The sequence below is a fragment of the Scleropages formosus genome, chromosome 11, assembly GCF_900964775.1.
Source record: "Scleropages formosus chromosome 11, fSclFor1.1, whole genome shotgun sequence".
In the NCBI taxonomy this organism is placed as follows: domain Eukaryota; kingdom Metazoa; phylum Chordata; class Actinopteri; order Osteoglossiformes; family Osteoglossidae; genus Scleropages; species Scleropages formosus.
Window position 1 is genome coordinate 4566377 of NC_041816.1, and position 25247 is coordinate 4591623.

The window sequence follows — 25247 nt, forward strand, 5'->3', positions numbered from 1 at the left end:
CCTCAACATGAGCCTGTTCTCTGCTGAGAGAAAGTAAATTAATTATGTATACATTTTATGGGAAAGGCACCTCGGCAGGAGAGAAATAAACGTCCGGCCATCCTCCTTTCAGTACATTTTAAATGTAGAAACATGTCAAGCACCTCTGGTAAACTTTTATAAAGCAAAACTTTTACATTCAAAAGTGGCATGGAAAGATGGTCAAAAATTTCCAATTGATGCAAACCAAACAGTTTAAGTTACACTGAGTTAGCTGTGTAGAAAGGCCTGCGAAACAAGTGTTTGTCTTCGTGATGCCTAGACTGAAAAGTTTGAAATCCCCAATGTGGCTCCCTCTGCTATTACGCCAGCTCCATCGTGTAAACAGTCCAGGAGCTCCTGAGCACAGTCTGAAATCTTCAGGACTTTATGGGCAGCAAGATCCTCTTGGGTACGTCCCATCCGGCTTCTGAGGGACTCCACAGCGAGGCACAACGTAAACAAGAAGTAAATAACCTGTCAGAGCCACTTTAGAGCAACATTGTGCATCCTCACTGTTCTAGCCTTGTGTCTCAAAGTCCCTGGTGGAGGATGTGGCATAGGACTGCTCATCAGACGAAACTGTATTTAGTAAAAGGGCATATAGGGAATGATGCACACACACTTGTATGTGATCACATCTTAGGTCACAACTCATTTATCTTAATTTTTGTCTATTTTTGGTTCCCGACATAATGCAAACTCACATGGGCTTTCGCGGGTCCTTTTATGGAAACGCCTTTGTCTGAACCTGAGACGGTCAGCTGCCTCCCCGCAGGAGTTGCGCAACACATGGTACGGCAGAAAAACCCAGAAAGTGGATTTCATCCTTCTACCTAAACGTCCTGACAGCTCACACTAAGTGTGACTTCCTCCGTTTTGCTTTAGGTATATTTATGCACCAGCCAGCCTGCAGACTATTATTATGCTCTTAATATCATTCCTTTAGTGTAAAAGCACTGTAAAGGGGATCTCTTAAAATACATGACTGAAACACAGGTTTCATGGCTTAGCTGATGTCTTTTGTTCTGGAAGGCAGGTAATCAATCGGAGTATTAGCCTATCTCAGGAAAAAGGACAATGTACTATCATACTCTGAGGCCATGTTGCACTGTGTTTCATTGTTTTTCATGTAAATACTATTCATTCTTTAGAAAGGGGCAGAAATTAATTGTGGTGGTCCCACAAAGAAGCCCAAAATAACTCAAAGGTTCTTGATTTTGGCTCCAAAGTGTTGGAATGATCTCACTCTCCACCAGAACTGCTGAATCCCTCTCAAAATTCAAGAAGGGTCTCATAACACATTTCCTTCAGATCCACTTCTCTCCTGATCTGCTCCATAAACTTTCACCACATTATCTGTTCAGATAAAGGACTGCCTATCAATTCTGTATACAGCTACTGGTGAAATGTGTGCTGGCTAATGGTGGTATTGGACTAAGAGACTGTTCTTCCAAAATTATGTGTACATCTGAATCTGTCTGTTGGTGAAATACCGTTCTGTTTACTCTGAGATGTATGATACCTTAGAGAAAAGTGTCTACTATGCAAATAAATGTAAATAATAAATATAAATTCTTTTTGCATACTGCCCTTGAAGTGAATGTTTACTGCACTGAGCTGCAGTACAAGGCAGAGAGAAACAAAGAAACACAGGAAAGACTGTGATCCAAGGTTAACACTAATTCCGGAATGAGTACAGAACTCAGGATGAGGCCTTTTCACTGAGCACAAAACTGAATGGAAGATGGTAATATTTTCAGTTAGGTCTCACAAAGCTTCCCGTCTCCCCTATATTGCTGCAGGCAGTGTATGTGTTTTATTGGGTGGTTAAAATAAAGAAGCTCTGGTCTGGAAATTTCCCAGAGTCTGAGATGACCCATGATTCCCAAGGACGCAACAGCAAAAGGGAAAATAACATCAGCAACAGCTTCTGAAAGCAGTGTACCAGGGTTTCAACACAACGCTGTGGAATGAGAAGCAAACATCACTGGGAGCAGGTGGCCGCTCTACCATACCGTTCACAGACAGGCACCCAGAGCTCTCGCTGGCTGGACCGACGAGTTCCTCTGCAGAGGAGATTCGGGATTTCTCTGCTCTGGTGCACTCTGAGGAAGCCAAGCTGGACATCCCTGGACCTGACAACCAGCTGTGATTCATGGGCTTAAAAAGATCATGAAATAAAGCACTGGGTCATAAGGCAGGAGAAAACTATAAACGGACATTATTTCTTCAGTGGTCAAAAGTTGATGTAGCTATGCTATAAATAGACATTTTTAGATGCTGCCACAGTGACACAGAGGACTAGGTTTTACTGTACTCAGATATACAGTACTGGTGTCATTGCAACCACACATTTTGGAAATATTCACCAACACTTTGACTAATGGAGAGTCGTTAAATGTGCAATATAAAGTATTGCATCTTCAGAACAGTGCAGACATACCTGTGCTTTGACTGAGATGCACGCCTCCAACCTTGTGAGCTGTGCCTCAGCCTCCGCTGCCCTGGGTAGTGCTTGCTCCATCCTCTGAATGGCAGTATCCATCCTCGTTTTAGCTTCAGAGAACCCCCTCTCATTGAGACAGGCCAGCTGAGCTGCCTCCTGAGCCCATCTCGTCAAATGCTCGGCTCTTCTCACGGAGACCATCAAGGTCTCAGTGGCTGGATCAGAAGCACCCTCTGTGATAGATGTTTGGGTTTCTCCCTCAGGATCTGTGGCTACTGCTGCATCCTTCTCTTCTCTTTTTACCATGTGTTCTTGATGACCTTCTCCGACATACACATCAACATTTTCTGTATGTTTGCATACGTCCGAGCCCACGAAGGACCTGTACTCAGCTCTTTTCTGTTGAGAATTTCTCAGGGCACCTTCTAGGTGGTGCGACTGCTCGTGCAGCTCCTGAACTGTGCCCTCAGCTGTTTGTAGCCTATCTGCAGTCACCAAGTGAGCCTGGCTGACCTGGAACACCTCCTCTGTAGCCTTGGCCTTGTTCTCTTCCACCTTCAGTGCTTTCCACCAGTTAATGACAGCCATCTTCTTGGCCTCCTGAGCCTGCTGCAGGGCTCTAGCCAGTTGGCCCTCTACCTCTGTTCTCCACACCTTCTGCACCTCCAGCTCCCGTTCACTGCAATCATGGAGTGGGCTGTACAGCTCAGCTCAAAACACATGGCACCTGTACTTGTTATGTACAAGGCTTCTAAGAATCATACCCTAAAGTCAAGCACTACGCAATAAGCTTCTTCAACCCAGTAGAAACTTATATTTATCCATTTAGCTGACACTTTTCTCCAAAGTGTCTTACAATGTTAAACTGCTTATAGCATTTCACCCACTTATACAGCTGGGTCATTTTTTTACTGAATCAGTTCAGGGTTAATACCTTACTCAAGGGTATTAGAGCAGGAGGTGGGATCTGAACCTACAAACTTCAAGTATAAAGGTGATGGTCCTAATCACTATGCCACTTACTGCCCCAATTATGCTATTACCCCAATTACATTAATTAATGGACATGTTGCAGTTCAGCCAAATTTAAACAGTGTACTGGGTGATTCCCCAATAAATACAAACCGTCACAAAATGGCATGTCAACTAAAAATTCACATACATGTTTCCTAGATGTTTCCTGATGCTTGCCTGTTGGTACCGGCATTCCAGGCACACTCCTTCTAAGACTTCTGGTTCACTGTCTGTTACACTGGCCTGCAAGTAAAAGAAATTGAAAAACTGCATATTAAAATGATTACAGCATTGTTTTTTCAGCCTGCATGAAGGAATAACTCAAAAATACAACAGAAAAGCGTACATGTGTCACGTCGACGCCCGCACCACAAGTTTAAATTCAAGTTTATTGTAATTGATACAAGTACCATGTATAAGTATCATGGAAATTCTTTTTGAATGCTTCTCCACAGACTATGGACAAAGACAGAGACAATAGAAATACTTCACAAACAAAACAATGACAATGATAGTGAGCAGTGCAACAGCAATAGCCATAAATAACGGTAACAGTAATAACAATAATACCAGTTGACAGCCAGAGAACTCAGAACGAGAGAACGAGAATGACAGCACCTGACACCAATGTGAGCGCTCGCCTTTAAAAGACCCTCCTCAGCTACCTTCCGCTTGTGGAATCTCACTGAGACAACTGTCTGTGCCTATGTCCTTGGCTTCCTGGCCCTGGCTTTTGATCAGTTGCCTTGTCCCCTGACTACGTCCGTGAATCCTTGCTCTCGCTCTGACTGCTGATTGACCAACTCTTTGCCTGTCCCTGACAAGAACTCGCCTGACCCCTTGGTTCCTGACCAGTGCTCTTGCACTTGGGTCCAGCTGTCCCCATGTCCTTGGTTCTGTGTGACAATATGTATCTGTGCTTGGAGAGTATATACCAGAGTACAATATATATTGGGGCAGCAAGTGGAATTGTTGTTAGAGATCCCACCTTTGTACTTCAAGGACCTGGGTGCGAATCCCATCTCCTGCTGTAGCACCCTTGATCAAAGTACTTACCCAAAAGTGATACAGTAAAAATTACCCAGCACCATATAACTAGCTTGACACTGTAAGTCACTTCAGAGAAAAGTATGTGTTAAATCTATAAATGCAGCTATGTCTATTTGACCCTAGCAATAAAACTGTGCGTGACTAAAGGTCTATTTCTGAATGAGAGGAAGATACACCCATCCTTCATCCCTGCAAGAACATTGATGCATGTTTCGCATCACCATACTCTGCTGAACCTTTTCAGAACATCAAACCACTGTTCTGCGTCAAGACAACATATCACAGTGTAATTACCCATTTTGCCCAATCCCTGCCGAGCAACAATATAACACAGCAATATTACAGCCTGGGTAATTCTGATGTTTTCCAGAGCTGTGGCTGCTTACAATGGAGCACAAATGAGTTTTGATGTTTCAAACTAGCTTCCCCTTGCTCTCTCAGTGCCTGTGAACACGTCTTACCCTCTCTGTAGACTTCACATCCCCAACCTCAGCGCAATCCTCTGCTTGGACGTATTGGAGGACCTGCATGTTAGTCCTCTGATTGTGTAGGGACACGATTCCACACAATGGGCTGCTGGCTTCCTCTGGATTCCCTTGGTTCTCCAACCGAAGATGCTAATGATGTGTTGGAAAATAAAAAATAAAATACACCATGGGTCCTTAGCCATGCTTATATCACAGTATCAGAGCCTTGTGATAACTGCTGATTTGTGTGTATGTGTGTGTGTGTGTGTGTGTGTGTATGTGCCCATTGAAGTGGGCTGCAGGAACTTTGAGGGAAAATCTTTACAAAGAGCTAACAGTGTGTTCACAGGCTGCCACAGGAGGAAGGCCTGGAAAGCTATTTATGAGCCAGTGAAGGGACCATTCTAGATGGCTATACATCAGGAGCGATGAGCCATGGTTTAAGGTAGTGCTACCTGAACGGAGAAGGTGTCTGAAGTCTGATCATACCTGGTTGAGTCACCTGGGTGCAAGTGTCTGATGCCAAACAACCGATAACACTCAATGACCCCAAATTACATCACTGATGGTGTGTTCAGGTGCATCAAATGATGAATAAGTGGATTTTATTGTGCATTTACATAGCGATAAACGCTTCAAATGCAAAATTTGATTTATTAAAAAGATGCACACCTGACTAACAACAGAACATAAATTTCAGAGGACTTTCACAGACAAAAAAGAAAATATGCAGTATTTTAGTAACAGTTCAGCCTATTTCAATAACATTTACAGGATATAGAAGGAAATAAAGGAGTTCAGCTGTTGTGATCTTAAGCAAAGCCCATGTCACCTTTAGAGCCTCCTCGATTTCTGCCTGAAGGGGGCGGTGATGAGGGTTATGTTCAACTCTTCCCACCGCACCAGGAGGTGCAGCCAAGAAACTACTGAACAAAGAAGACAAAGGCAAAACTATGAGCTACAAGAAGGACCCCCCGGCTCCAGCTTTCTGAAAGTGTCACTGTGGAATATGTCATAAGAATGGTTTCCACGTTAAACTAATTAAAGTAGCCATGGCAACAGCAAAAAGTGGGAGGAGCAAGTGCTGCTTTTTTTTAAAAAAGAAGGATCTCAGAAATGGAGGATAAACTCAGTTTGACTTCACTATAGAAATGTTCCCCAGATGTTTAACGGCTGTTTTGAACAAGAGCATGACAACAGCTGAACAATACCGCTTACGGTCACAGCTGCATATAATTAGAAACGGGCCAGTTGCAGTGCATACAATGATATTTACAAGATTCTCTCCTAAAGATATTTAAATATGAATAACATGTAGTCATACCTCAAGAGTTCCCGCTGAAAGTTCTCTTGCAGCTGCAATAACTCCATTTGCATTCCCTTAGAAATACATGTAGTCATGCATTGCATAGATGCAGTCAAAAACAACATATAAATGACCCTGAGAAACAGCATCATATTCCACTGCAGCAGTATCAGATATCTGAGATGTTCATTTAAAAAAAAAGACAATGATTGGCATTCACAAGTATATTTATTATTCTGTTATTTCTTGAAGACTATTTTCGAGGGGCAAAGGCTACCTCTACAATTTTGTAGTTCTTCAGGTATGAGATCTTCAGGTCATCAACAAACATGGATTTCTCCAGGAGAAATCAGCATTCACATGTTACAAGTTTTCATAAACCAACAATGAAAATGGCCTGAACACAGATGTGACATTGCTTCACAGGTGAGCACATTCTCACCTTGCTGACCTCCTTCTCTTTCTCAGCCAGGGTGACAAGTATTTCATGCAGCTCCTCCTGTCAATGACCATAAGGCCTTCATCAGCAAAAATAATCAGACTGTGCAAATTGTTCCAAACTTTGCACATGTGAGCAATTAGCTTAATTCTAAATTCTGTGTTTTGACCAAACGATCTCACCCTCATGTCAGTATGCATTTTCAACAACTTGCTGACCCAACCTTCAAAGCTGATCTTCTCACAGGTGAGTTTCTGATTCTGTGGACATAGTATTCAAACATTCGCATTTGGTAGTGTACTGTTCGTCTCCTTTGAGGTATTCTTTTTATTTTACACAAACAGAATCCAATGTAAGAAATAAAGTCTCACCGCCTCTTCAATAATCTCGATGTGTGCTTTTAAACATTCATTTTCCTTTGTCTGTAATGAAGATGAGCAATGTGAGAGGATGGCATTTACACACTCTTTTATATGCCACGTAAGACGTTTCCAGATCAATTTGGTACCAGTTTAGAAATGTTGCCCTGGGTCCGGGTTGCTTTGTCCTCGCTCTCCTGAAGGGCCCGTCTCATCTCATCCAGCTCCTCAGATAGGGACTGGACTCTTGCCACAGAACGCTGCGCCCTTTCAACCCAACGACAGTGCAACGTCAGGCAACAGACAGGGCTGAGCCTCGAGTGCACAGTGATTAAGCAGGCGCCTCTGAAATAATCCTTCGCTTTAGGGCCAAGTGCTTCAATTCAATCAGGTCTTTCACAAGAGTTGGAGCAGCTCATTCGAGCTGTGTTTTATCGAAAGCAGCACCTAAGACATTTTGGGCTTAAAGGTGATACTGCAGGACCTTTTACACCAGCGTGGGTCTACTTTCATAGATGTGTTAAAAACATACAGATAGTAAGCGGAAACCAAAATTGAATGCACATACAAGAGCCATGTTACCAGATCATAACCATTGGGTTTAGTCTAGGAACCCCTGCTAAGAACCCAGATACCCAGCCAGCTTGTTCCTCAGTTCTGCGATCTCCACAATGAGCTGCAGGTTGGTGTCCTCGCACTGCAACATGGTCTTCAGCAGGCCGCTGTTCTGCTCACTCAGTGTTTGCCGTGTGTGTTTGAGGTCCTCAAGGAGACTCAGGAAGTCCCTTGAATTACTGAGGTCAATGAAGAGTAAAGGTTAGGGTTACGGTCGAACCAATGAGGAGTCAAACAATATCACTTTGTCTGGATACTCCTTGTCCCAAAAGGGCCTGAAAATTCAAATTTACAGTGTTTATGAGGCTTTAGATTCAAACTCTGAAACGTGGCAGCATGTTGTACATCAAGACATGAAATATAGACCATGGCTCTAAATTACCAACATCCATTTCCGCTTTCTGGAAATTCCATCTCTGGCTCACATGCTGAGAATGCCATGCCTAACAACAAAATAAAATTAAAGGCATAACTGTTTTGGAGACATGGATCCTTTTTGATTTTTCTGCCAAAAAGAAGGAGAAACTTACCATTTATTGATACTTTGCTGCGCTCGGCGCCCAGAGTAGGACAATCCTCAAGCACGCTAAATAAATGATACACTGGTTAAACTCTGATAGTACAGGTTAAATCAAGTTAAATAGCTGCACAATCAAATTAAGTAGTTTAGGTTAACAGCAACATAAGCACTCACACAAGGCAACTATCATTTTTGCTATTTTTGTCACCAGACAAATTTAATTTGCAGCACTGTGCATTGATATGTTATAAAACATTTATGTGTAACTAAAAAACGAAGCTAAAACAAAGGCAACTGGACTTGCATGAGTTTTCTTGAAAACGTTTCACCACTCATTCAAGTGAACCGAAGAAGCCACTCTTCATGACCTGTTGGATGAGTGGTGAAACGTTTTCAAGGAAACTCATGCAAGTCCAGTTGCCTTTGTTTTAGCTTCGTTTTTTAGATATACCATGACCTGGATGATTGAGAATCTTCACAGACATTTATGTGTAACTTTTTTCAGAAAAATTATGGGAATGTAAGGGAGGTGATGGTGCCCCTCTAAAGTGGCAGGTTTCTGTGGTGTAAAACTCACTTGTCCTGACAGCATTGACTGATCCATGTTTTCATGGTGTTATGGAACATGTCCCTGCTCACAAGAGGGTCCCTGTGTTCCGGGTCCAACAGGTCATGAAGAGTGTTCAGCTTCTCCTGGTTGGGGCTTTCTGCTGTCATGTCTTTCAGGTAGTGCATAATCGCAGAGGCCAGAACTTCCCCTTCCACAACGGAAATAACAAGGTGACATGACAGCATTGAGTATTCAGTAGCTGCCTCATTTCCGATGCTGAAAAATGAAGGTTACCTTTGCCCATGGTGTCACATGCTTCAAATGCAATGTTTAGCAGATGTTCCTCTGAAAATCCATTTGTGCAGTATGTATCTTCACCATCATGATCTGGGCCATCGCTGAAGAGCCTATTCACTGTTGACAGAGAAACTCATAGAATGAAGAACTTCAAGATTTACATTTCATAGGTGACACAGTTAATAGCAGGGGTGGTAGACTTTGAGATGCTAAACACTTTACTTTCTGCAAGAACCAAGGCAGTATAACAGCGTTACATACAGTTTAATATCTTAACTTTTTCCTTACTTTCTCTGAGGTCTGGGACTTGACTGGTCTCAGAAAAGTAGAACTGGGAATCCTGAGACAGCACTATGGTGGGACATTCTGACTCGACTAGGTCTTGGGTTCGATGTCCATCCGCATGCTGGGACACGCAGGCGATCGTCTCAAACAGTGCACGTGATGCCTTCCCACTCTCTGAGGTTTGACCTCTCTGTATGCTGAGATCTGATCTCTGCTCTGGTCCAGAAGGACCTCCATTCATGCGTTTCTCTGAGGCCATAACATAGCTTTGAGTCTATGGGAAATACAGACCATGAAAAGTAGTGAATTAAACAATTGCTGTACCTGTATCTCACGTATGCAAACTTTCATCGTGTAGTTCAAAATCACCTTTAAGGATGCGCAAATCCTACATTTGAACAAAATTCCCTTTAAATAACAGAACCTTCTTGGACTGTCTAAGGAAGTGTTTTTCATATACATTCAACTTCTCATCCTGTGTGTTGGCAGCATGACATAGTGAGGTTACTGTGCCAACTTCAACCCCATAGACAATGAATGTGTACCAACTAGCTGTGTGATAAATAGCATGTGAAGTGAGGGTAGCATTCGTAGATTTTGGAAGATTTTTCTCTTAATGTAATGCATAAATTGTACTTCTGCTGAAATGTATGTTGCTTTGGACAAAAGCATCTGCTAAATGAATAAATGTAAATAAATATAAATGTAATGTAAATGAATGACACCAATGCAACACCCAGTTCAAAAGCATTTCCGGCAAAGTTTTTTTTTAAATAATGTCAAAGATGCCAAATTGTTAGGCTATATGCAACAGGCACGCACTCAGATAAAGAGACATTCATACAGCAGAACAATCTATTGCAGCAGGTCTTCTTAAGAAATCTAATGCTCAAGAACCATCTCCTACCTTGCAAAGTCTGTGAATGGCCCTCGAAGAAGGCGCGCTGGCGCTCCTGCATCTCCACTTCCTCTCAGCACCAAGCAATCCCTATTTTTAAATGGCAGGAACAGTGCCGCTTGCTGTCCATTTGCCGTGATGTTTACGCAGGATTTTGTTGATTTTGACAGAACCCCAGCCCTCACAGGGTTTCTGTATTCACTAGCACACATCAAAACCAGCTGACATGGCACCCCCCAGATGACAAGTCTCCATGAATCATGTCATTCACCTTCCTGCTAATCTGCATGCAATTTTATTAAAGGTCCAGGCTACGCTATTGCTGCGATGGGCCATTTTAATTAACATCCTGCAGTTTAGCACATCAATAGTTTAGGATGAGTCCACCGAACGTTCCTCTCCCTCCCTCCATCCTCTGCGCTCTGTTTTTAATACAATTTAACAGCTCCTGTTATGAAGGCTGCTGTTAAGTCTAACTTGACAGGATCCACATGCTTATTTATAGAAACACATTCAATTCACAAATAAAACTCTGACCCCATATAAAAATCATTGCAATCACAGGCATGCACTCGGATAAAGAGATAGTCATACAGCAGAACAGTCTATTGCAGCAGGTCTTCATAAGAAATCTAATGTTCAAGAACCATCTCCTACCTTGCAAAGTCTGTGAATGGCCCTCGAAGAAGGCGTGCTGGTTATGTTGAAGGCGTTATGGTTCTTAACTGCGCTATCAGTTTTAAATTAGATTTTTGTGTGATGTATGCTAATACATGCACAATATCCAGTGTTTTGCACTGGTTTTTCCAAACTATAACACTATAGAATAACTTCAAAATACAAAATAATAAAGACCTGGCTTCCTTTAAAGTTAATGAATGTAACTGCAGCTACCCTCAGATCTAAACTGAGAGTACAACATAGACCTTGACTTAATCTTATTTACACCAGGAGGACAGAGAAACAGTTTGCTGACTTGTTTTGAGTATGCAAATAAACAAATATATATATACATACACAATGATGTCATTTGTGTGACATAGAACTCGTTCACATTTTTTAAAAGTGGCTCCACAGCTACAACGATTAAACAATTTCTGATTAACCCACATATTTTTAGTCACATATTTTGTGATTCATACTGCCAGTCATGCAATGTTTTTTAAATGACTGTAAGTAAGTTAATGAAATATTCGCAGTGAGGACTTATATCAATGCTGTTTCTTGCAATTAGCTGTTATCTGCTGTGTGAACTGTGAAAATGACTGTGATTTACTTTGACAAAGACCTCCACTAAGCGTGCTTAATGAAAGACCGAAGCATGTTATGGGGAACTGTCTACAGATCGCCAAAACAATCACTTTGTTTATTAAAGAAAGAAATGAAAGAAAGGAAAAAAATGAAAATAATGCTCTTAACCAAAACAATTTTTAAAGTGTAATTGTTCTTAGAATAGTCTTCCATCTGGAAGCATGGGTGTTGTTTTTTTGGGATTCCTTCCCAAAGTGGCCACAAAGGAATTCTTCCTAAAGTGGCCAGAAGAAATGCTGGGATGTTCTAATCAACTACCTTCCAGAATCTGTCCTTCCTAAGTCCCAGCCCTCCACCACAGTAGGACAAGCCTGCTTTATGGCTAATGCTCCAGGAGTCTCTTTGTCTCCTTGGGAATGTGGACACAGATGAGTCACTAGAACCAAAAATCAAAGCTTGTCTTCCATCTCACATGGAGTGAATAGCACTGTAACCTCACTGCTGCTCTGTTTACCTTAAGATTGCACTGACGGATTGCTGAAGTCATGCCATCTCATGATGTTGTTTGGATGGAAAATTGCCAAGGATGGAGGGACCACCTTCTTGTGAACCCAGAGACCTGGCAGCAGTGGACAAGCTAGTGAAGGAATAACATGAGCACAGAATGAGAAACACAGAGGGATGCAGAGCCCGTAATTTCCAGCAATAGCTGAGTCTGCCTTCAAGTCTGGAAGCACTTCTGGGAAGGGGCCCCTTGTGTATATAAGCTTTTTATGCAGTAAGGCAGTTCCCAGAAGAGACCTTTTACATGTGCTGTTTATAGAAGCAGAAGCCTTGCTGTGTCTTTCTCAGCAATGAATAGATCTTAGATGGAACCTCCATGCTTTCTTTGTTTTTTCCTCTTTGAGGAGCATTTTACAAATCTCAAACTGTCAGCCAAACAGCCTGTCTGAGAATTGATTCCTTTACTGTGACTTGCAGCTACTCATGTATATTCCACTTGTTACCAGCCTTCTTGGAAAAAAGTAATGGTAACGTGGTAAAAACAGAAAATCGCAGTCCACCTTTACTGTGTTTCCTATGCAGTGCTCTGTCTTCTCTCATACACTAGAGGGCAGTTGTCCGGTGGTAAACACACGCTTGCTTTACTGTAAGTCTTTATTAGTGCTAACTGGAGGAGAGGCACGTGAAGACAGGACACAGCCTGGATCACCTCCACGGAACTGTGCCAGTCATTAAGAGCTGATGTTCTGCCAAACTGAGGTCATTGGACTATTTCTGTCGACTGATGTTTTGCAATACATGGTCCAGAGGACTCTGGAAAGATTAACATTCATGTGAAACTTTAGAAGTAGACTTGGAGATCTAAGCAGGGGTGAAATATAGCTGAAAGTGATTTGGAAACACGATGCGGTTTCTTAGCTGTAGGGGTATTAATAGATCTGGGATGAGTCCAGTGGACCAGGCTGACCTTGTACTCAACAGTGAGCCACGTGGGGGTGTAGGCATACTTTTGGGGTCAGTGGGTCCAGAGCCTGGCTACCCGAATGAGGATGGCTATGATAAACATACAGGGATACATTTACATTTATTCATTCAGCTGATACTTTTCTCTGAAGCAACTTACAATATTAACCTACCTATAGCTAGTTAATCATTTATACAGCTGGGTAATTTTACTAGAGCAATTCTTTTATTTTTTAGGTGTAAGGACCTTGCTTAAGGATATTACAGCATGAGGCAAGATTCAAACCTGCAGCCTTAGGAGCCAAAGGCAGCAGCTCTACACACTATACCACCAGCTGTCCCATACAGCTGAGTTGGGGGGATGGGACTTTTTCTGGTACATCGACTCAACCGGAGTCAGTGTTTACTCTTTGCACAAGGTTTCAGAGGCAAATTACTTTGAATTATCCAATATGGGGGGGGGGGTGTGGTAGCGCTTCGGGTTTGGCCAGGGCCTGCTCTGTGGTTGGTCTGGGGCTCAAGTCCTGCTTGGGGTGCCCTGCAGTGGACTGGCATCCCATCCTGGGCATGCCCCCCCAACAGCCCTGTGCCCTGCACTGCTGGGCTAGGCTCCAGCTCCCTGTGACCCTGCTCAGGACAAGCAGCTGTAAACATTTTGTGTGTGTGTGTGCGTGCGTGTGCGTGTGCGTGTGCGTGTATCCAATATAGTACTCATATACTCATCTCTCTGCACTGGCTTCCTATAGCTGCCTGTATCAAATTCAAAACCCTGGTTACTGTGTACAAATGCATCAATAGAACTGCCCCTGGCTATTTACAGGACTTGATCAACCGGTACACCCCAGCCAGGCCCCTTCACTCATCTACTTCTGCTCGCTTGGTGGTCCCATGCACGAAAAGCAAAGCTCGGAGGTTCTCGGTTCTGGGTCCGTTGTGGTGGAATGAACTTCCCCTGACACTCAGAACTGCGGAAACTGTCTGTTTTCAAGAAGGGTTTGAAAACCCACCTTTTCCAGATCCACTTTGCCCAAGATCTCTTCAGATCGTCTATGGTGTAACTGTTCACGCTTCGTAACTCCAGAAGCATCCCCACATACAACCTTCATTCAGCCATTACTCTGGTATTGTTCTGCTCATTTGTGTATCTAATATTTAATTTAAAAAAAAAAAAATGGTGTGGGTATCGGGATTTGTCTGTCTTATGCACTTACTTGAACGATGAACCTTGGTGTAGCAAGTGGTAGGGAACAAACTAGGTTTGCTTGAGACTTTCATGTCTGCAGCTATGTCTCCTTCTCTCAATGCAATGCATAAATTGTACTTTTGCTGAGATGTACGTCACTTTGGACAAAAGTGTCTGCTAAATGAATAAATGTAAATGTAAATGTATAGTCAGTCTCTTGCTCATCACCCCAGGTGGGGTATAGGCCACCAACTAGACTTTGGTCTTGTGCCATCAATTGTTCTGTATGACTACTGTAAAAAACATAAACCATGACAAAAAAAAAACTCAAAATAAGGCACCTGAATAAGAAGACAAGAGTTAATATCTTCTGTAAGTTCATGCAACACAAGTTACAGGAACACTCAAAGACACTGGCACTTATGATGTTAGATATTAGGTGTAATTCACAGATTATTAGATAGCTCAGAACAACATTTCACTTTTATACACACCAATGTGCTAGTACTCATACCAACTACATTTACTCATTTAATTGACAATTTCCTCCAAACCAACTTACAATGTTAAGGTTACAATTATTTACCCACTTACACAGCTCTGAAATATTACTAGAGCAATTTAGAGTAAGTACCTTGCTAAAGGGCACCACAGCCAGAGGTGGGGATCAAACCTGCAACATTTGGATCTAAAGGCCCAAGCTCTAACAACTACACTACCCGCTGTCCAACCAGGAGTTAAGCTATATTTTTCAACACTTTTGCCATCACTATACCTTGTACATTATCCTGTACCTTGTATACCCTAACCCTAATCCTAACTGTCACAAAAATACCCCCCAAAAAATTTCACCACAGTTTCTGTGACAGGAGATCACAGATTTTGTCCATTTTGTCATCAGACACAGTTTCTGAATTCCATCCTTGCCGTTGGTGTCTAAAGTAATCTGTCATCACTGAAGTAACTGCGAAGCACAACTATGCACAGTAAAAGTGTGACAGGTCAAATACACTTTTTCTGAATTGCCTAAATATTGTCAATAAAAAGGAAAGTAAAAAAAAATTGAGTTTGCAACTATTTACAGGTGTTGGTATGCTATACTGATATGTACATCACAAAATAAACAGAAGCTCTGAAGCCACAGGTGAACAAAGGACACATTTACAGTGTACATAGTGCTGATGGTCTCACAGCACAGAACCTAATGGGACAGGGTTTGAGCTCTGGAGTTGGGACAGTGGTTGTACCCCAAGGTCACTATGAAGAAAGACAGATCTAAAATGATCCTTGAGCAGAGCCTATGATCAGCACCGCAACCCTAAACTCATCTATTTTCACCACCTGTTGGGAACAGGCTTAATAAAAGGCGGCTGACATTTTACAGATGTATACATGACATACAGGCGGAAACCACTGGCAAGTCCCTCAGCATCAGCACCGAGGGACAACCACAACACCAGTCAGCCCGATCACAACAAACGCCTCATCCATAAGGACCTCGGCTGCAAAAATCGGCACGTTCATACAAGGAATTTATGGCTCCTCTGATCAATTCTGATTTCAGATGAGCAAAAATATGCTTTTTTCACTTCTGTGACATGACCCACGTCCATTCTCACATTCCTCCACCCTATATCTGTGTGTAAACAGAAGAGTGAAAGGCAACGCAAAACCCGCCATCTGCAGTCTGCTTATTAAGTCAGTGAAATTACTGTACAGTAAAGTCCCCACTAGCCCAGTTAAGCTAAAGTACAGGAGTGCTAGTGGAAGTGCAGCGGAGTGGCTTAAGCGCAAACCTTCAGACCCGAAGGTCGCGGGTTCAAATGTTCCCTACACCGATAGTACCCGTGAGCAAAGTACTAAATTTGAGCTGCTCCACTAAAACGAAATTACCCAGCTGTCTAAATGAGCAAATAACCTTAAGTATTTTAACACTAAGTCAATTGGGGGCAGGGGGGGCTCAGTAAAATGATCGATCCAGTGTGAACACGATGGCCGCAGCTCGGGAAACATTACATTGTAACTATGCGGGATAAAAAGAGACATGGAAGTTTAATATAATCTTTAAAACTTGTTTATTATTATTAGCAATCACTTGACTTGTTCCAGGTATAAAAATGCATTAACACAAAATGATTAAATAAAATTAGTGAATAAAGATAGTTTCCTAATTGTTTTCATCTGTTATTTTTCTGACTCTGCTATTGATGTGAATGCTAACCGTTGTATTTTTTTCTCTCCTATATCGATAAGCGGTCAATCTGATATAGGATCGTTATCTCGTCCTTCGTGAAACATTCCTTTCAGACTGAACGCTCGTTTCCCTTGAAGTAGATGACATCACGTGATGTGCCAGGCGTGTTGGATATTCCGGGATGTCAAGTACGTACGTGTAGGTCGGATAACGGAAACAACTGTATTTTATCTCTCTGCTTTCTCACTAAAACCTCGTTCAGCTTTAGCTGCAGTACTTGCTCATACTGTGTGAAGCGCCACGTGCAGTATAAACTATTTTGACTTTTTATGAACCTCATCTTTTTCTGGAGCATGTAGCTAAACCACAGAAATATTCCATCATGCATTTTTGTTGTCATCCATCCTTTTATACGTGTTTTCCTCCAACAAAGATAGACAGTATTAAGTCAATGCCACTGTTCTCTGTACCAAATAATTCCGGCAATCTAAGAGAGTCTGGATTTTAAATCCCACTTGGAGCTGGAGATAAAATAAGTTTTTTTTCCTCCCCAGAAACCAAGATACCCTGTTAGTTATTATATCCAAACTGGGAGAACAAGAAGTGTCTGGAAATATTTTAAACTGTAAACACCGTTAGGCTCTTCCTAGAAAGCGAATATTTTTACAGATCATGTAACATGTAGCTGCCGCGCTGAAGCGGTTAGACTGTGCGGCACTACAGCTGTTGACACGCTAAGAATCATATCCCTTTTCATAATCAATGACACGACTAACCTGTGAGCTTACCTTACTCACCCCGTACTTGACAAGTATGGTAAATCATAGTTCGCAGCATAAGGCTTCCTCCTGCTTCAAAGTAATACTTGAAGTTGAAACAGGACGAGATTATTCGCTTCAAAAGGGCTCTGAGAAGAGGCACACCTGCGTGCACATCGCTTCAAGTTTGTGAAACAGTTATTTATCCTCACACTTAAGCAGTACAAACAGCTCTCAAATTCCCGGGGATTTTTTTTCCTCTTGGACTCGTTTGCTTTTTGCTCCTGCACCTTACGGATCCCTCCCAACCGCAAATGGTTTTGAATTGCAATTAATATACTTTGCATATCAGCTGCACTTTTTGCCCAAGGCTCCTTGAAATGCTGAGGTAAAAATGGCGCGAGACATATTAAATTCGATTCAGACTGCGTTGGGGTAAAAGCAAAGAATTTATGCACATGCTGAAACATTACCACAGTACGAAGCGGCTCATCTCATTGCTCCACTCCAAGTAGCATAACTGAAACAGCTTTAATCCATATTAAATGGATTTTGCTGTTAAATGTTTAAAATCTGTTTCTCAAAAACAGTGCCTACTATTAGACCTAAACCCTTCCTTCATTAACCTCAGTGGCAGGAGACACAAAGGAATGTCACCGAGAGCAGGAATTTACATTTCTTGTATTTTATTAGTTCCACAGCAGTCAAGTTACACATTCGTCTGTAACGGCCATTATGTGTAAAAGCCAATGACAGCGTTAAGGCCAATCGAGTTTGAGGGCGCCACACGCACAACACACATTGGAAAAGAACCCGGGTCACGTACAGTCTCAGGTAGGGGCTCGCAGCCAAACCATCAGTGAAGTTGTGCAACAGTGACAGGCATTCCCAGCACTTCCGTACAACACTGACATTAAAATCGAAAACAAAGTTCATCTGAAATATGCAAGCCTCGTAAGCACCTTGTTACCTACTTGTTTACCCTTGTTACGTGCAGGGAGATCATGTCAAAGATCAGGAACCACAAGTAATTTATTGCCTGGGTACATCACCATCCCTTGGAGAAAGTTGGGGTGGAAATTCAAATCTCGATTCGGTTTTATTTTAATGTTTTACCGATTAAAAGAAATGTTTAAAAATTCATTTCCGTACTACGTCACTGTGAAGAGGAGAGAAAGTTGCATCCGTACAGGCCAAGTTGGACATCCCTGAACATGCACCAAGGAGAAGAAATTCAAGTATTACAATGCTGAGGAGACACAGGTAAGGGGGACAGGGGCATGTTAACACAAGTCGACTGAAGGTGGCTTAAATTCCATTCAAGTGTTCCCTATGCCCAACAGAAGCACTTAAAGGGGCACATCTGAGTTCAGAAAACAATACGTCAGTATGCAAATACCCAAGTTCATTACAATAGACTTGTGGACATCCCCAGGTTTTTAGTCTTCTAGGTTTAAACAAAATTTGAGGACATTTCAAACCCAGCACATAACAAAGCCCATTACTAGGAGGTAGAAACACATACAACAATTAAAATGTTACGGAACCAATGATTACAGTTTAGGATTCTTTGTAACACTCGAGGGATGAAGGAGTACTGCGGCGACTTAAGTACGATGAGCAAAGTGCATCTCTACAGTGTCGCTATTCGGTCAACCTAGGAGCGTGTGCCGAAGGTCACCCCTCAGCAGGGTGCCTCTAGCACAGACAATGTAGGTTCATGCTGCCAGTAGCACAGATCTTGATTAGAGGAAAAGGCTAACAAGATGGTATACCATTATGCACTTTTAAGACCTTATGCAAGTTATTAAAAACTGCTTTATGTGAAACTTTACAGTGGAATGAAGTTTTTGCAGTTACACGCATTACAAGCGAAGGATAAAGGACAGAAAGAGCAGTATCGTCAATAGTTCCTCTGCACTGTAAGGCTTTGGCTGGTTCCTCAGTCAGCTTCCTCCTCGGATTCCTCCTCCTCTGCTGTTTCCAGCCAAGTAAGCCACTGGTTCACCTGAAGGAATGCAGAATGGTAAATTTAGAGACATTGCGTAACAGTGGCTACAATTGACAGGATAGGTGCAAGTAAACAACTGCAACCTGAAAGAAAGAGACCCTTACTGATGCACTCCGATTTACCTGTACGTTAAACATTCAAATGCATGCATTACATTTAAACAGGTGTAAGGCCACTGCAGTTGAGTTTCTTAAGGGGGAGTGTACTCAGTACAGGTATTAGTTACAAAATATGCCACTCAAAAGCAGAAACAAACACATTGCAACATTACCTGAAATAATGCTTTTCCCTTTCCAGGAAACTCTTGTGTAATGTCTTCTTTCCATGCAAGGAAGGCTTCTTCTTCAATTATCTCCATATCATAAAAGTTCACAAAGTAGCGGAGTAACATGCCTAAAATTATGCAAACTTAAATTAGCCCCCCACACACACAGCCACATCTTAATTCCATGCAAGTTTAAAACCCTGCCGACAGAGAAAATTATACGCACGTCATACCTTTAGGGAAACCGTTGGCGTTGCAGTGAACCTGCAGTGCATACAGGGCACTGACCTGCAGATCTACATGATCATGCAGGAATTTCTGCATCACAGGCTTGAAGGCGAGCAGCAGCTGTTTCTCCTGGTCAAGCTGATCTTTTGACAGAGCTGACAACTGGTCATCTCCAACAATGCACATCTCATGGGCAATATACTGCAGAAAACTATTGCACAAGCAAGATACTATGATTAAAAACATACCACCTGACTGCAGTTGATGCCACCAGTTTACACAACACCCATCCTACTGAGATCAAGTCTGATACTTAAGTACGTAAACCCATAGACCCTTTTTCCATCACCTGGTCATAAGTATGTTGACAAAGCCCTTGTCAGTGTGCAGTTTAGGTGAGATGTTGTCTTTGATCCACTTGTAGATTGCTTGAGGGGAGGGGTCCGCCTTGATCTGCTTCAACAACTCCTTCTCCAACTTAAGCAGTGGGAACAGGAAGCTTAACCCTTTGCCTTCCAAAATCTCCAACATGCGGTCCTTGTTTTGGTCTATCTCTGGAATCAGGACAACAGGGTTGGTGAATGAAATGCCACAGTAAGGATTCACACACCCTCCTTGCTCATAAGCAATACATCTCTACATACAGTAGCTCACACCCTAGTCTATACAAATATGTAAGCCTGTAAAAACACCCATCATTTTATTGAATAAAATTATCCAAACCAAGCAGTGCAAGCTAGAAGAAAATGCTCTCAGCCCAGCCATAAACCTGTTTCAAGCCATCTGTCAAACACAGACTGAGCCTACACAAATCTCACTCCAACAGGTTTTTAAAAACTTACCAGGCAGCATCTTCTGCATGTTCACCTTGCTCTGCTGGAAGAGATCAGTCAGCCAGTCACGATCCTTCAGCTTGGCCATTTGCTGAAGGCAGAGCAGGAACAGGGGAAAATGGGCACCATTTTCCAGGGGGTGAGCCAGCTCCGCGATGCTCACAAGCTCAGCAATGATGGCTCGAGCAGCAAACTGGGCCAAGTATGATTTTACCAGGGGAATGTCCACCTCAATCTTAGAACACTGATCTAAAACATTCTGGAAAGCCTGGCAGAAAGGGGGAGAGGGAAGAGAAAAAAAACCCATTGTACCACCCTCTTCAACTTTTCACAGGAAAGAAAGTACAAAGACCATATACTGTGGTCATCCAACTTACCTGCATGAAGTTCTCTCCTGTGACAAGACCCTCAGTGCGCAGCATGTGGATCAGAGTGCTGGCATGCTCCCTGTCCTCATCCAACCGCTCCAGGGAACACAGGATGATCTTGCTCAACATTTCTGGCAGGAAGTGTTTGGGAGCCTTCATCTCCCTAATGCCATTCACTGCTTCATTAATATTTTTACTGTTGAGGTACTCAGTCACTACAGTCTCCTGCAAAAACAGGGAGATGGAGGGAGTGGAGAATTATTTGGAGAATATCTTAATGTGGACATACTCATGTGCCTTTGATTAAAGTTACCGTTGTTTTGAGAAGCTCCTCTTTGGCAGGAGGTGGTTTCTTGCTAGTCTTTGGGGGCTTTTCCTGTATTGGAGGAGGGTTGGTTTTCAATCCCAGCTGAGGTGGCTGTCATGAAAGGGATGGGGGTTGCAGATACATCAGTCTTTGTTTTTCACAACACGTAGTCATGCAGTCTCATCCACCACCTGGCACAGAACACAAGAGTCTGGCTTGTCCATACCTGCCCCAGTGGGGGAGTCTGTGTACGAGGAGGCTGTGCGCTCGGAGGGATCATGGTAGGTATCTGTGGCTGCAGCTTTGGCACTTGGTTCTTATTCAGAAGGAACGACTGAGCAGGTCTCAGACTGATCTAGAAGAGTGTGAACTCAGAAGTATTAATTTCCCGATTTCAGCATTCCCATTACACCAAGGACTTATGACGTCTTCCTTTACCACTATGAAAGTTAGGTGGCAATATTAATGAAAAGTGGGGCTTGAGACAATAGGTTTTACCTCATCAGCATTCAGCTGTCCTTTCTTTATGAATCGAGGTGGCATATCCTTGGATTGAGCTTGTTGCTGGGATGAATGGCTCTGGGTCTGGAAAAGCTGATTCTGCCCCTAAAAAAGGTAAAAATGTAAATATGTGAAGTAACCAGTCAACAGCTACAGAAACTCACACAATTAAAAATGAGCTGAGAACACGGGAGCCCAGGATAATTACTACTGACCATCAACCTTTAAAAGATACAATGAAATATGTTCAGCATCAAGTGTCACTGAAGGCCATTTACCTGGTTGAGTTTCATGAAAGGTTTCTCCCTAATATCAAACTGAGACTGGGAAACAGGTGCAATGTGACCAACATGACCGTTGAAGAGCGGATTCGAACGGTGACGCCCCATGGTGGGCGAGAACCTGTCCTGGATGACTCCTGGACCTGTGCCAATTCCACTACCTGTGTGAACAGTCAGGCCTTCAGAACCAGGTCCAAAAACCACTTGCCCATATTATGGCACAAAGTCAGACTGTAAGAGTGATGAGTCCCAAATGCCAGACATACCTGGCATCTGTCCAAACATATCTGCTAATCCCCCTAGAGATTCTCTGTCAAGTTTTATCCTGGGTGGCATGAAGGGGCCTTCCAGAAAGAAGTCAGGCCTCAATCCTTGGTTCTGTGGAATAAAAACTCCCAAGTCCTGGAATAAAGACATTCAAGATTAGAACCGTTTCACTGTCACTTGCAAATATTTACCAGGAAGTGGGGGGTTCAAAAAGAAACAAACTGAGACCAATAGCCCGAAGCTGAAAATTTCATGCAGTTACATTATTAAAAGAGTACGCACCTTTACTGCCTCCTGACGAATCTGGTTAATCGTCTTTGGTCCATTATCGAGAAAAGCTTTGCGAGGAACCCAGTTGTTTTCTCGCAACTCCACGGTATCCTGCAGCAGGAAGCGAATCCTTGCTGCCAAATCCTTGTTGTTCATTAGGGATCGCATACGGCCAAAGTACTGATCCATTAAAGACTGGAAGAAAGTTTAAATAAGCTCAGGTTTTTGAGAGCCATCTCCTCAGAAGTGGAAAAATTAGATTAAACAGAAAGCAATACGCACTTTGGCTTTTTCGTGGTCTAGCCTCGGCCCCACTGTTCTCATTATCTGACAGAGGCATTCCAGATCCTCGCCCATATCCTTAAGTTGGACTCTCTTCTTCTTTTCCAAAAGCTAACAAAAAAGATTTTTTTTTAAAAAAAAAAAAACCAAAACTGACATCACCTATATGCAGTCATTATGTAATCAAATTTTTTAAAACCCAAAAATAATATTTACTGTTTTGATGCACTTATGAAGGATAGATTCATGGATAAGGTCAAGTTTGCCAAGTTCCCCAATGAATTTGATGTTGCCCAGCATCTTGATCTTAGCAATGGCACGTTGTTCCTCTTCCTCCGAAGACAGAGGGTTGTCATGTTTGTCATAGACTAGAAAAGAGAGGGGGAGGAAAAAAAAAGTTTTACAGTATTCTTAACACAGAAAAATAAAAAAATAGGATTTAAAAGAAAAATTACTTTCAACATTTCTGGTGCGGTTTTCAAATTCATCCTGAAGCTTAGATATCAGAAGTCTCCTAAATGTCTGTAAAACAAGATTTTAGAAAGAATTAAGAAAGATTTATTGGTTAATTTGAATCATTTTGTCATTTCTATTTATTCATAAAGCTGATCCCCCCCCTCAACCACCTCAGAAAAACCAAAACCATTCCCATAGTGACTTAAGCTGGGTACTGTATGATACTATATCAATCCATGGCAAGTACCTTTATCATTTAAGTACACTACAGCAGGAAGTGGAATTCAACCCTGCATCCTTTGATTACATGGCAATAGCTCTAATCATAAACTGTTCAAGCCCATAGCAATTCTTCTAAAGCCTTTATTACTACAGGAGGCTGTCACAAATGACAGATTAGTATCCCTTGAGAGCCAAATTTCATTTTTACAGCATGTTAATCACAGCTGAGAGGACACTTACTGTGCTCTGCTTTTGTGATGACTGGATCTCTGAAGGGCCATCAAAGTTTGGTGCATCTTCGGCCAAACGCAGACATAGCTGAGCATATAGCGAACTATACTTGGGCTCTTCAAGGGCTTTGTCTACAATCTTGCAGCAACAACAAAAAAAGCACTCATCATAAAAACATGTTCCGAAGCATGAAGAATTACTGTATAAATAGGCAGATGTAACAAAAAAAAAAATCCTCACCAGCAAGATGATTCCTTTTAGGACGAGTTTTGAGTCTACGCCCACATTGAGGAGCTCAAGGCATAGCTTGTCAAACTTTTCAGGGGTCAACTTGTTAAGTATGCTAAGGAAGGAAAACAGAACCCCCCCCCCATTGTGAGTCAGGAAACATAGCTATACAGAAACTACACAAATGGTGACCAGTGACCAAATAATACGTACCCTCTTACTTTCCTAAAGATTGCATCATGTCGTTCTTTTTCGTTGGAGGAGTTGACATCTCGTCTAGTGCTTCGTGAAGGGACCCATCTCTGAACGCTAGGCCCTGGGGTTTTCCCCAGGTACTCGCTGAAAAGGGATGACAGCATGAAAACCAGAACCCTGATTTATCAATAAAAGCATATATCCAAAAAAGTTCCAAAACTGCTTTGGAAATGCACTCAGGCATAAGGAACTAGTTGGATGTGGCACGCGAGCATGAGAATGTACCTGTTTCCGACAGTCTTGGGATAGTGCTGGGATGCACCCCTACCTCCTCCTCCCGAAGAGGCACTGAAAGAGGAAACCACAAAACAGATCCGACAAAATTCAACACTAGTCAGCGAGATGAAACAGGGCTTCCCCTGGACAAGCTACATGGGCTCCCACGTTCTGGTGGTAAATATGAAAGAATACGTAAAAACTCACTGAAAGAAATGTGCAAAATACCAGGGAAACAGGCATGTTAACGTGAGCAGCTCTGTAACCAGTAACCTGCAGAAAGTACGGAAAGAAGCATTTCCTTCAGACCTGAAACGAGAAGCACCCCCTTCTGCAATCACACTCTCCACTTTGGCGGCTTGACAACGAAGAATCCTCAAAAGAATAATATCCAAAGGGTGGGGTGGGGGGGGGAAACACGTACTGGAGGGGAGAGAGGAAAAAAAAAAGTGATTAGGTGAAACCGGTTAAAATACCGCAGTACATCAGGCAAGCACGGCACTAAACAACGAACAATGGACATCAGGATGAACACCGGGCCTTTGGGGGGAGGGGGGACACACGCCAGGAGTGCTTAAGCGTTGCTCAACAAAGGTCCCATTCCTGAAATTGCAGCGCAGACAATAAAAGTGCACAGAATCCCCAAGATAATTCAAAGTCATTCCAGACCCTAAACCACAACTGCAAAAGCCAACAGGGATGTCAGGAGTCTGTGGCATTTTCTTAGTGCAATCAAAACCAAGACAAGAACCGTAACCTGAGCATCTACATGCCAATCGAGTGGCACCAGTCAAACAGCAGAAGTTTGGACCTATGTCTACACGCTATTGGGACCATCTGAATACATGACCAACAGAACCATCTTAAATTTGTAGACAGACTGCTCTGCTGAGATGGACAAGACCA

General features: G+C 42.5%; 1 protein-coding gene across 1 annotated transcript; it reads right to left on the reverse strand.

Annotated features, from left to right (window-relative positions):
* Nucleotides 1-18217: 18217 nt before the first annotated feature.
* On the reverse strand, nt 18218-24760 carry eif4g2a (eukaryotic translation initiation factor 4, gamma 2a; the record flags this gene model as incomplete). Its single annotated transcript, XM_018752723.2, has 20 exons — nt 18218-19128; nt 19403-19524; nt 19630-19835; nt 19974-20178; nt 20467-20725; nt 20835-21050; nt 21139-21243; nt 21359-21487; nt 21631-21738; nt 21912-22075; nt 22181-22316; nt 22464-22646; nt 22734-22844; nt 22950-23101; nt 23189-23255; nt 23652-23780; nt 23883-23985; nt 24084-24209; nt 24351-24413; nt 24651-24760. Coding segments are annotated over 20 exons (2760 nt in total), but the record flags the coding sequence as incomplete, so codon positions are not given.
* Between the last annotated feature and the right edge of the window lie 487 nt (nt 24761-25247).